The 13120-nt window shown below is 49.3% G+C and overlaps 1 protein-coding gene across 1 annotated transcript; it reads left to right on the forward strand.

Moving 5' to 3' along the window:
* The first annotated feature begins 1134 nt into the window (after nucleotides 1–1134).
* On the forward strand, nucleotides 1135–12629 carry B4galt7 (beta-1,4-galactosyltransferase 7). Its single transcript, XM_010622028.3, has 5 exons — nucleotides 1135–3742; nucleotides 6775–7000; nucleotides 8107–8190; nucleotides 8485–8589; nucleotides 9101–12629. The coding sequence occupies exons 1-5, from the start codon at nucleotides 3312–3314 to the stop codon at nucleotides 9254–9256; spliced, it is 1002 nt and encodes a 333-aa protein (XP_010620330.1). The 5' UTR covers nucleotides 1135–3311; the 3' UTR covers nucleotides 9257–12629.
* The last annotated feature ends 491 nt before the right edge of the window (nucleotides 12630–13120 follow it).

Here is a 13120-nt window from a genome sequence, read left to right on the forward strand (position 1 = left end):
GGACCCTGTCCTCCCGGTGCCGCTCCTTCCTGGGCCGCCCTGCGGCCGTGGCGTCTGCGTCTCTGCGGGTCTCAAGTCTGTGGCTCTCCCTGTCGGTCACTGGCGCTGTTCTCTGTGTTTCTGTTTCTCTGAGAGCCTTTTTCTATCTTTTTTTGGTCTGTGTTTGGTTTTCTCCACTGCTTGTCTGTCTTCCTGTGGGTCTCTGACTTGACCTCTTGTAGTGGATATCTTTCTGTTTCCCTGGTTTCTGAAGGTCTTTATTCCATTTCTCTGGTGCTCTCTTCCCCATCACACCCACGTAGCCTCAGACCCAACCCTCTCTCCTTCCTGCTTCTCAGTATCTTGCTGCTGGCCCAGAACACACCAGACAGAAGCTTAGTATGCTCTCCTGGTTGGCCACGGCTTGGCTTGTACTACACACTTCTCACACCCATATTAGTTCATTTCCTGTGCAGTTGTATTTGCATGGGGCCTGCTCCATGTGTTAGGTGTGAGCTTGGCCCAACTTTAGCTAACGACATTTCCTATTAAAGCAGAATGGATGAAGCGATTTGGCTGCCTAAATTTGGGGGGGCACCCATATGCAGGCTTGAGATGAACCCCCAAATGCTTCTTCCCTAGTACACATGGTAGTCTTCACCCAGTGAGTGAAATCTCATTCTCTTTATGTCTCTTAAGTTTGTTAGGTGCCATGAGATTCTGGAATTTATTAGGCACACCTCTTGCAACTTTGGGGGTTCTTCAGACTTCATGTTGAAATAAGAAGACAGGAATATAATAGAAGTCATAGTCTATCAAATCTGCTATGGGCAAGAGTCCTGTTTAATAGCCAGATGACCAGAAACAGATAACTTACTCTTTCTGACTTCAGCCTCACATTTTTGAGATGGGGATCTTAATATCTTCAGGGCTGTATGAGAATGAAAGGAGATTGTATATGTAAGACCTTGGCACTATCCTGGCACAGAGAAGGTAATAGTAATCTTCCAGTTACTTTTGAAGTGCTAGACAGAGGAACTGAATAGTCAAACCTTTTACAAAAGGTAAAAGGAGAAGAAAGAAATGGGAATTGAGCATTTCTGTTTTTTGATCCTTATACATAACTGTTCCCATAAAATTTCACTGATATCCTGTCTGTGCTTTTGACATAGGAATACAAAGATCCATGCAACAGAGGCAGGCTAGTGTAACAATTAGGCACTGGTTCTGGAGCCAACCTGCCTGGATTTGAATCCACCTCTTACTAGCTTTGTGCAGTGATTGATGAAGGAGACAAAGCCTCATCTGGACTGCCCCTCAGAGCTAGGGTGGTCTGGCCCTGGGAACAGCTGGGAGTGCAGTTCTGGAGCCAGCCACCAAGTGGCATCAGGAGCAGCTGTTCTCAGGGCCCACTGTCTAGAAGAATTGGGGCTCTGGGCTAAATTCAGTTGCTTTGAAGTTTGGGTTTTTAAGAGCACAAGATGAGAATGCCAATGGAGACACAAGCCTTGTCATAAAGAGCCATCTGGATTGAAAAAACAGCACAGGAAAGTGCACAGAAGGCCCATTCCATGGCATACTGCTGGATAATGGTCAATCCTGCTTCCCCCAAAGGGGGAAGCTTGCCCCATGTCCATTTTCACAGTCTCCACTCTGCTCCCAGAAAGAGCCCAGAGGGAGGGAGAGACTCTGTAGAGGTTCCAGTCTGCCCAGGTCACATGCAGGACTGGGCTCTGCTCTTCCCCAGCGGAAACCACCACTGCAGGACCGTGGGGGGTAAGTCAGAACCCTGTAAGGGTGTCCTGCTGGACCACCTCTCAGCTTCGTGTGAAATCTGGATCTGGCTTCAGTGCTGCTGGCTTCCAGGTTGGCAATTGTGTCTCTAGAGAAAGGTAGGCAGTGGTCTGATTCTAGTTTGTGACTTAAAGCATGCCTGGACTGCTTAACCTTTTCTTAACTCACTTAGCAAGCCCTTTGCTCTCTGGCCTGTGCCGGGACCACAGAAGGAATCTGACATGGTCTAACAAGCAAAGTCATGGGACATGACAAGTACTTTAAAAGAGGGGAGTACCAGATACATGGGAACACGAAGGGCCCTTATAAAAGGATGGTAGTGGGCAGTGCTGGCCATGACATTGAAGTTTGGTTCAGCAGGGGATTTCCAGGTAGATACAATAAAGCAGAGCATGTTAGGAAGAAGGGACAGCCTGTGGGAGGGAGGGATGGAGCAGGAAGGAATGTGGTGAGTGTAGAGGCCCACAGTTATTCCAATAAGACTGAATGGTTGGGAGCAACTAGAGATCTGATTGAGCCATAGAGGGCTTTAACTGTCAGGCTAAGGAGTTTGACTTTTATCTTGTAAACAGGCTAAGATTAAAAGCATCTGAGCAGGGACGAACAAGATGAGTAAGCAAGATCACAAAGGAACTCGAGGTAGAATGTACCAGTCTTGGTAGCAAATTCCTAATCAGAGATTGTAAACTGAACTGCTTTGTAGATTATTGGGGCAGGGGAAGGTGATTATAGAGGATGTTTCCCTCCAATTTCCAAGGTCCTGTCTTTGCATCCTCTGGAAGTTCCAGAGGTAGGACAAAGGAATCAGGTGGATTCCACCTGTTTTTTGTACCTCCTGATCTAAAGGGCAGTGTCCCAGTGTCACCCCATTGTCTAAGATATTCACCCATTTGTCCAGTTTCTGAAATGAAGCTGGGTGCTGCACCAGCACTTGTCTTTCTTTCCCTCATCTGTCCTTCTTGTCTCATGGGCTACATACCTCTGGGACTGAAAGTTTGAAACTCATCCTATGAACTGCCACTGTGCATTTTATTCTTGCATTGATTCAGGGGTAGGTCTGATCTTCCCAGAGTAAATATTGGTCGTTTGACCTGGGACACACCCAACACACACCCTTTTCTTGAGGGGCCTTCTGGTCAGCCTGTGAAGCAGGGCAAAGTCAAGACTTCTGCCAGGATGAATCTGTCGGGGAGTAGGTTTGGAAGTCAGTGGGTTGTGTCTCTCCAAGGTGGGGCTCTTGCCACTGGCTCAGGACATTGAGGCATTACCCTGAGGAGGGGCAAGTATAAGCCTTGTCCCTGCCCTCAAGCAGCTCGTGGTCAGATGATGATTCATTTACAGAAAATAAGAGAGTGTCAAGGAACTCTGGCAGCTTGCAAGGTAGGAGTACTCAATGTCCCAGAGGTGGGGTGGCATGAACTGGGCTTAGAGAAGTAAACAGGATTCTGATTATGGCAGTAGCATGAGCAAAAACATTAAAATTGCTTTTGCACTAATTTCCAGGTACTTGGTGTGCACTAGATGTGTATGCCTTATGCATGGGGAGGTCTGTGAAGAGAACTTCAGGTTGGCTGTGCCCTCTGACTCAGCCCTACTCTTATCCCAGGTCCAGGTGGCTCCTTGGTGGCCTCCCCCGGAAATGCTCCATCTTCCACCTCTTCGTTGCCTGTCTCTTATTGGGCTTCTTCTCCCTACTCTGGCTGCAGCTCAGCTGCTCTGGTGATGTGGCCAGGGCAGCCAGGGGACAAGGGCAGGAGACCCCAGGTCCATTCCAGGCCTGCCCCCCAGAGCTACCCCCTGAGCATTGGGAAGAAGATGCATCCTGGGGCCCCCATCACCTGGCAGTGTTGGTGCCATTCCGTGAACGCTTTGAGGAACTGCTGGTCTTCGTTCCTCACATGCACCGCTTTCTGAGCAGGAAGAAGATCCAGCACCACATCTACGTGCTCAACCAGGTGGATCATTTCCGGTAGGGACCACCCATTCCTCCTCTCCTGACTCAGCATCCCCCACCTTGTTCTGGCTGCTCAGACCTGTTCCCATTGCTGAATGGACTCAGGCCTGTGAGAAGCCACCAGGGATAGGGGCCTGGGGGTGTAGGTGGTAGAGCCCTCTCACTGGGTGTGGTGGAAATCTCTGGGGAGGGCCCAGATCTAATTTCCATTTTAGAAAGGTTAGTCTGGTTGCTGTATGTGGAATAAACCAGGACAGGAGAAGCAGGGACACTGGCTAGATGGTCACTGCAGTCATCAGAGAGGATTTGGTTCACCCATTGTGATGAAGGGGGTAAGAATTAGGGAGAGAAAGTGTAGACAGGACTGGTTAGTGATGAAGGGGAATTAGGAAAAGCGAGGGTTTCCTGCAATAGTGTTATCCTAAAATCCTTGCCCTTATCTCAAACTGCTCCCTCAGTTACTACCATTCAAGCATCTCATTCTCCAAACCCTACTTCCTTTCTGTCTAACTTTTTGTACTGGAAGATGGACTCCAAAGATTCCTGCAACCCACCCACTCCACGAGTCCATGAATCCTCCCCTCGTTTCACTGCCAACTCTCCTTCCTACTTTCTCTTTCCCAATCCAGAGTCCATGGTCCATCATTAAAAACTACTCTGTCACATCTATCCTTAACCTCCTATCCTCTTAATGGCACACCATTCATTTCTGATGATGAGCCCTGACCCAAGACAGTCCCCAGTCCTGCTGGAAGCCTCTGTTCCTCTAGTCAATCCCTGGCGGTCTTTGACACCACCTCTTGGCATTTCTGCCTTATCCTCACTCCCAGCCTATGACTTTGCTTCTCATATAAGAAAATGAAACCAATTGGAAGAGAACTTTCCTTTGTCTCTACCACCTCCCTCAACTCCTAGCTTCCTTTCTGTTACTAGGAATGACTGTCCCACTCTGTCAGGGCCCAATTCTCCCACTGTGGTGCTGGACCCCTCTCTCTCCCTCCCACTCAAGGGTAGCACTGCAGCATTTGCTCTGCTTTGGTCCTGCATCACTGGTGTTTCCTCTGTTCTGGAGCATTCATGTCTGCATACACACATACTAGGATAGCTCTCCTCTAAAAAGAAAAGAGGATGGCCGGGTGTGGTGGTACAAGCCTATAATTCCAGCACTCAGGAGGCTGAGGCAGGAGGATCACTGTGAGTTCGAGACCAGCCTGGGCTACATAGTGAGTTCCAAGTGAGTCTCAACTACATAGTAAGACTCTTGTGTACAAGCCTATAACCCCAGCACTCAGGAGGCTGAGGCAGGAGGATCACTGTGAGTTCGAGACCAGCCTGGGCTACATAGTGAGTTCCAAGTGAGTCTCAACTACATAGTAAGACTCTGTCTCAAAAAACCAAAAAAAAAAATAAAATAAAAATAAAAGGAGGGAAATAAATAAACACTTTCTCTATTCTGCATCCCCCAAAACTGTCACCCCGCTTCTCTCCTTTGCAGAACTCCTTCCCTTGTTTTCCCTTGAAATCATTCTATTCAGATACTGACACCAAAACGGCCCACATTGAGATCACCAATGAGCTCCACTTCCTTAATCCCAAACCTTCATCCTTTCAATCTGAGAACATCTGCTAAACGGATTACTTGTTCTGAGGCCTTAACCTGATTCCTGGGACAGCACTCTGGTTCTCCTCCATCCTTGCTGGTCAGCCCGCTCATCCCCTTTGCTGATTCTCCCTCATCCCTCTCATCATAAGTTCTTGGGGGCTTAATGCTTGAGCATCTCCCCCTTTTGAGCTGCAGTCTTTCCCTGGAAATCTCATCCAGTCTTACAGAATTAAGTTCTTGTTGACTCTTGAGCCTATATTTCCAGCCCAGACTCTAGACCTTTTTCCGAACCCCAGACTTGCATATCTAGTCTCCTCTGCGAGCCCTCCATGTGGTAGTTTCAGAGGTAGCTTGAGGGTTATGTGATCACAGCTGAATTTTTTTGTTTGTTTTTTGACACAGGTCTTGCTATATAGTTCAGGCTAGGTTTGAACTCTATGTAGCCTGGCTAGCCTTGAGCTCACAGTGATTATTTTGTCTCAGCCTCAAATTCCTAAATGTCCCCCCAGGCCTGCTTCCCCTGCCATCTTCCCCTTTTCAGGAAATGGGAACTCCATGCTTCCAGTTGCTCAGGCCAGAGATGCTGTGGAGTCATCCTCATTTGCCCTTGTTCTGACATATAGCACCAAGTTTATCAGCAAAATATATTTAGAATCTTAGAATCTACCCACTTCTTGCCAGGTCCCCATCACCTCTTGCCTCCCAGTTGTCCTCCTTCCTTCTACTTGTGTCCCTACAACTCTTCTCAACATGTCAACTAGTAAACTTGCTAAAATAGAAGCACCTCACACCTCTGCTTCAAGTCCCCTAGCAGCTCCTCACCCCCTCCAGCCTCAGTGCCCCAGTCCTTCAGTGCAGTCAGCCCTGTCAGTCCCTGGACTCTCCCCACTCGGCCCCCTCACTCTTGCCTGCACCGCTGTTTCCTCTTGCCTCAGGCCTTGGCAGTTGCCTTCTCCTCTGCTTGGGGCCATGATCCCTCAGCTTCTATATGACTTATTCCCTTATGCCTTTGGATTTCTACTCAGATGCTGCCCTGACACCCTGGCCCTCCCTGACAGCCCTGTCAAAGACAACAGCTGTTCCTCCCCGCAGCAAGTTTCCCTCTTCATGTGCTTGACTTTTCCCACAGTCCTCATAACTGTCTGCCTTGTTACTTCTCATTTGCTCCTTCGTTTACTCGTGGAGAACAGGGCTTTGTTCTCTCCCTCATGTGTCTTTTAGTGCAGTTGAGAACTGTTTCTAGCACTTAGTAGGTGCTCAGTAAACAGTTGTTTAATGAGTGGAGGACATAGCCCCAATGTAGCAAAGTCAGTGCTGGGCTAAGGGCAGCAGAGGCCCCAGGAACAGGGTATCTGTGGAGAAGAGGCTCTCACTCAGAACTGGGACACAGCCAGGCATTGAACAAGCTCTTTGCCCCCTGCCTTACCCTAACCACCCTGCACAGGTTCAACCGGGCAGCACTCATCAATGTGGGCTTCTTGGAGAGCAGCAACAGCACAGACTACATTGCCATGCACGATGTGGACCTGCTCCCACTCAACGAGGAGCTAGACTATGGCTTCCCTGAGGCTGGGCCCTTCCATGTGGCCTCCCCAGAGCTCCACCCGCTCTACCATTACAAGACCTACGTGGGCGGCATCCTCCTTCTCTCCAAGCAGCACTACCAGCTGGTGAGGCCCAGCCCAACCTGTTCTGCCCAGGGATAGGGCGCCCTCAACCCCCGTCCTATCTTGCTCTGAGTAGATGCACTTGGCAGGATGGAGCAGCACTCCTCAGGCCCAGCAGATGAAATCCTGCCTGGGCCCAGCAGGGGACCCGGTGGCAGCCAGAGACATGAGAGAAGAAATAGTAATGAGCATGTCAGGCAGCGCTCTGCTAATAGCATCACAAACCTCCAGGCCCGTTGGCTGAAGAAAACTGGAGATGTGCTGGCCCTCACAATTGAAAAGTGGGATGGGGAAAGTGCCTGCCTTAGCTAGTGTCACTAGAGCACCATTTCTCTTTCTGGCTCTCAGCTCTCCTATTATTTTCAGATGTGTAGTCTGCAAGATGGTTGTAGTTACAACCTGTATCCTAGGTTTTGGTCTGGTGGGAGTTGGAGCCCCTTCTTTCCCAACACCTCGGACAGGAATCCCTGAACTGAACTGAAGTAGCTCTGTCCGTGGTTGGGTGAGAAGAACTGCATGGCTTAGGCTCATGGCTGAAACCTGCTTTATGTAAATGAATCCTTGGAGCTGAGATTAAAAATAGGTGTTGTCAAAGAGCCCAAATGTCGCTCTCATACACACAGGAGGATGCAATGGCGAAGCCACTTTAGGAGAAATGTGAATATGAAGGGAAGATAGAAACCAGTAGCAATTGACACTTCTGCCCACCAGCCATCCTCCAGAGAGATCCTTTTTGGCTAGTCAGACGTTTTTGTGACACTGATCATCTCATACAAGTTCAGGCCCCATTAGAATAGGGAGAAGAGCCGGGGATTTAGCTCAGTGGTTCCACCACCTGCCTTGCAAGTGCAAGGTCCTGAGTTCAATCCCCAGTACCAAAAAAAAAAAAAAAGAAGAATAGGGAGAAGAACTGGGATGGGGTGATCCCTGCTTCCCACCCGAATACCACAGAGGTGGAAGGAACTGCAAGGACCTGGTGTCTACTCAGAATAGCAAGATAGGAAGGAGGATGGGGGAGTCTGTCAGGCCTGGGCTGGATTCTCCTAAGCATTAGGTTACCAGCATGCTCCCCTAGGGCAGGTGATAGATGCTGCCTGTCTCTATGTCAGTGCAACGGGATGTCTAACCGCTTCTGGGGCTGGGGTCGCGAGGATGATGAATTCTACCGGCGCATCAAAGGAGCTGGGCTCCAGGTAAGGCTCCCTTTGGCCCTGGGTCCTGCCACCTCCTCAGTCATTGTAGCTGTCCTGAGCTTGCCTTCTCTCTGTGAGAAGTTCCTGAGGTTTGGAAATGCCCCCGACCCCTAGTTCCAGTCCCCGCCCTGAACCTGCAGTGGTTAAGTAGTCCTTTGCCCTCTTCTGCAGGATGGGAATACAAGCCCCTAGTTGCGGTCTCCTGGCAGGCAGTGGGACCCCAGAGAAGCTAGTAGTGAGATCCAAGGCTCCAGGAGGGTTGGCCTGACCCCTACTTTCCTCGCTCTCCCTTAGCTTTTCCGCCCCTCTGGAATCACAACTGGCTATAAGACATTTCAGCACCTGCATGACCCAGCTTGGCGGAAGAGGGATCAGAAGCGTATTGCAGCTCAAAAACAGGTACTGGCTGGCCTCCTTATTGAGGGTGGTAGGTGGTGTGGGGAAGTAACAGGCCTGGGCATTTCACCAAGTTCTTCGTAGGCTGACATAGTCCCATCCTCCTCTGCTTGCCCAGGTCAGTCAGTGGGTATTCTGCTTGGGCACCATGCTCTGCTTTCTTGACTGCCTAGGCTGTCTGGGCACGGTAGGTCAGCCCACACCTCAGGGTCTGTGCAGGCTGGGGGCAGGGGAGGCTTCTCTAATGGTGCCAGAATCCCAGCAGACTTACGTTGCTGATACGTGTCCTCACATAGCCTCTTTTCTCAGAGGCATATTTTTTCCAGAGGAAAAATCCCTGCTTTCCTGCTCTATTCATGGGTGTAGCCCTGGGCAAGACTTCACTTCTCTGAGCTTTGGGTTCTCCTCTCTTCATGTGGTCCACAGGAACCTTAATGATGAGGTCCTGTGAATTCAGGGAACAGCCAGCACCATGCAGTCCTGAGTCTGTGCTCTTTCCTCCTTTCCTTCCCAGGAGCAATTCAAGGTGGACCGGGAGGGAGGCCTAAACACTGTGAAGTACCGTGTGGATTCCCGCGTAGCCCTGTCTGTGGGAGGGGCCCCCTGCACTGTTCTCAACATCATGTTGGACTGTGACAAGGCAGCAACCCCGTGGTGTACCTCTGGCTGAGTTGTGCAGACGTTAAGGAAGCCCATGCCTACAGATCACACTGCTGCTCAGCCTCAGGATGAGAGCTCAGGCCTGGGGCCCAGCTCCCATAGGATGTGGAGTGGCCTGAAGAAATGGCAAGCTCTATCTTAGCACCAGCCTGGGCCCCAGAGGCAGGCCTGAGCTGGGATAGGACACATATGATGCCTGGGATGCTGCTGGCAGTAAACAGTGATCACAAAAAGGCTGAAAAGTGGCTTCAACTAGGACTCTCCACCCTGCCTTCCTGCTTGCCCTACTCTGCCCTCCTTTGTGTGCCGAGGCCTCAGGCAGTGGGAAAGGTTGAACTGAACAATATCTAATTAGTCTCCTTCCCACTGGACTGCCTCATGCAGAGATACGGCTTAGAAGCCATGTGGCTGGTGTAGGTGGCAGTTGCAATGAGGAGGCTTAGAACTCCAGAAACCAGAGCACAAGCCCCACAGCAAGGAACAGCAGATACCAGCTCCAGCTGGTTGTCACATGCAGGAATGTGGACCTCATGTTACCAGATCTTCTGATTTTTCAAAAGAAACTAGAATGCTGGATTCATAAGTGAAATCTGATTTTTTAATGATAGCAGCTAATTGAAACTTTGAAAAAGATGGCAGGCCAAACAAAATGTGTTGTGGACCCTGGTTTGTCACCTTTGGCTGTGGGGAAGAGTAATGGGCAAAAGATGACACCTCCTTTAGTTGTCAAGGAATTAGGGTAGGAGTAGGGATGGCAGGTTGAGATAGGAGAAGACAGGGCCAGGGACTTATCTCAGTGATTCCAGCGCCTGCCTTGCAAGCACAAGGGCCCGAGTTGGATCCCTGGTACCAAAAAAAAACATGGGAGAAGAAGCCAAAGGCACAAGGTTCCATACCACCTTCCCACCCAACTTTCTAAGGTTTCCAAGCAGCTCCTTGGGTTTCCATCTGGGCAGTGTGACCACTGTCAGGGTCCCTTTGGTTGGGCTTTAACTGGGAAACTGCTTCATCCTGCCTCACTGAGATGAAGATAGGAAGGAGAGCAATTGAGGACTGGAGCTAAGTTAGACACAGCAACTCAGCAGTGTCTTAGGTCAAGGCCTGAGGGAGGGAGAACCATGTTTTTAAGTTGGCAGGAAAGAGATGGGGAGAAGTAGGCAAATCCCTGGAGTGTTCTTGTAGCATGAGGGGAGATGTTCAGCAATCTCCAAGACCACTAACTAGGAGAGGTGAAGTTTAGATAAAAACCGAGCAAGACCATGAGACTGGGGAGTGATCATACAAGAAGCTTTTGGAAGGAAGCCCGGGGCCAATGAGAGAGTGGATGAGGGGCCTTGCAAGGTAGATTGCTCCTTCAAGGCCAAAGATTTTTGGCAGACACCAGACGAGACTGTTGAGACTGAGCTTGGTTTGTTTAACAGTAGGACACCTTGAAGTGCTGAAGAAGGAAGGGATTGAGGTCACAGAGCTGAAAAGGGTAGTATCAACACCTCTGTTCTAAAAGGATTCCTCCTCTTAGAATGATGTGGGGACTCTTACATGGAGTTATATGGCTTGTGCACTGTACAACCTGTGTGTAAGCTAAGAGATTTAAACAGGCATTGGTGTTAAGCTTCAAATTCTGACACCTAATCTGGGGTGGTTGTAATCCACAATTGATGTTGCCTAGTAATTGAGCCTCACCAATTGAAGTGAGGGCAAACAGCCTCCACTGGCAGTGGAAACGGAGATGAGGTGTTTCCTGTGTTATCTGGAAAACCTGGTTACTTCCCTTTGGACTTGGATATGCCAGGGGCAATAACAGCCACCTCTTGGAGTTTGTGGGGATGTATATGACATCAAAGCACCCAGCTCTCCATTCACTTGGCATATAGGAAGACCTCAGCAATGGGGGCTCCTCCTTTTCACCGGCACTGGGGGAATGGAATGAGCAGAAAGGCCAAGAAGATCCCATTACCTTGTGGGATCAGTCAACAGCTTGGGCTGGGACACATCCTCACCCCTGTGCCCCAATTCCCCACCATGGCTGCTGCCATCTCCTCCATCATTAAGGTGCCAGTGGGCACCAAGACAGTTCAAATCTACACAACCTCCCCCATCCAGGGCCTCCACCCACCCAGGAGTATGTGACAGGGCTGAGCCATGGTGGCCCAGGGGAAGAAGCATATGGCTTTGTCTCCTCAGGGTGTTGTTTGCCTCCTTTGTGGAAGCAAAAAAACTAACATCCCTGCTGTGCTGGCTGAGGTGTGGATAAAATGCACTAAGACAGGTGGTGAACCTATGGCATGTGTGCCATAGTGGGTTGTTTTGTTTGTTATCATTGAAAGCTCTATAAGGTTCACCATCACTGCACTAGGATATCTGAGCACCTGGCATGGCGCTTGGCCAATGCAGGTGTTGTACTAATAATAACAATCACTTGTTGGGCATTTACCACACACAAACTTCCCTATATTGCATTATTTCGTGGAGGCCTCTACCTAAGAGCTAGGTCCCATGTATTACATCTTTTGTAGATGATGAAGGTGAGGCATTAAGAGGTAAGTAGCTTGTCTAGGTCACAGAGCTGGAAAGTAGTGGGGCTTGGAATGGGTACCCCTGGGGTCTGTGCCTACAGAGCCAGGATCCTGTCCTCTGCCCTGGACAGCAGGTACCCAGAGGCTCCTGCAGCAGATCACCTTCCTTAGCTGGAGAGGGGAAGGGGGGAGGGCTGCCAGAGTTCAGTGTCCCAAGGATGCAAAGTATCCTGTGAGTACTGATGCCAGACAGGTTTCTTGGGGCTGAGGAACACAGCAGGATACCAGTTGGACCTAGAGTATGGGCCTGTAACTGAGTAAGTTAATTGGTCAGAATAGGAAAGGTTTCCAGAGGGATCTGCACAGGTCTGGGCATGTTCAGTTTAGGTGTTCTTGGCACCTTATTACTATGCAGGAACAGGATATTTGAAGTGAGTCATGAGGATCTGCAGATGCCGCACCAAGCAACTTATAATTTTTTGCTAGGAGTGCAGGGTTTTCTAGCGGGAGAGTTTGGGGGCAGGGCTAGATCCATTGTTATGAAAGATTCTAGCAAGCAGGACCCAGCGTGGACTGTAGGTGAGGCCTGAGAAGAGTGAGAGCCGAGTCTGAATGAAAAGTGATGGAGCAAGAATGAGGCAGTGAAGTGGGGGTGAGATCTGCTGCACCCCCAGCATCTGTGTGTTGGCTCCCTGGCCAGGGTCACCTGTGCACCATTGGGCCCTTCCTTCACAGAGTCACTCCCCAGCAGACCTTTCCCCGGTGGACAAATAGATGGATATAGAGAGCCTTTTTTGTCTTCTCAGCCCTGTGCTTTGAGAGCACTTAAAAAAAAAAAAAAAAAAAAAAAAAAAAAAAAAAAAAAAACAATTTTTGGGAAATATAACATCAAGGCATTAAAAAAAAAAAAAAAAAAAAAAAAAAAAAAACAGGAAAAGAAAAGCAATTTTTGGTGCTAGCATTAACGCATATAGAGCTTGGAAGCCATTATTTCCATGCTTATAACAAAAAAGCTCAACAAACTGAAGGGGAGCTGCTTATCTTGGGCCAATGGGGGAAAGGAGGTTTTAAGGCAAAATGCCACTCCAAAATCTACAGAGAGACAAATACGCTCAGCCCAGCCACCGTTGGCTTATCTAGAACAGAAGCTACTGGAGCCACAAACTGTTAGGGAAGTTTAAATGGTGATTTTGACAAGTTGATAGAGGCTAGATGTGGCTTTGTGGCAAATATTCAAGATCAATCTCCATATGTCTCTAGCAAGGGAAACTAGAAAGTAAACATTTAAAAATATGGGCCAGAGATTTAGCTCAGTGGTTCCTCCACCTGCCTCACAAGACAAGGTCCTGAGTTCAACC

The sequence above is a fragment of the Fukomys damarensis genome, unplaced genomic scaffold (genome assembly GCF_012274545.1).
Source record: "Fukomys damarensis isolate Sample0158 unplaced genomic scaffold, DMR_v1.0_HiC HiC_scaffold_9, whole genome shotgun sequence".
In the NCBI taxonomy this organism is placed as follows: domain Eukaryota; kingdom Metazoa; phylum Chordata; class Mammalia; order Rodentia; family Bathyergidae; genus Fukomys; species Fukomys damarensis.

Bases quoted from the DNA above. Each gene is read 5' to 3' on its own strand.
- B4galt7 (XM_010622028.3), top strand. From the start codon at position 3,312: ATGGGGAGGTCTGTGAAGAGAACTTCAGGTTGGCTGTGCCCTCTGACT. The intron at 3,743-6,774 runs GTAGGGACCACC...CACCCTGCACAG, and splicing joins AACCAGGTGGATCATTTCCG to GTTCAACCGGGCAGCACTCA. The intron at 8,590-9,100 runs GTACTGGCTGGC...TTTCCTTCCCAG, and splicing joins GTATTGCAGCTCAAAAACAG to GAGCAATTCAAGGTGGACCG.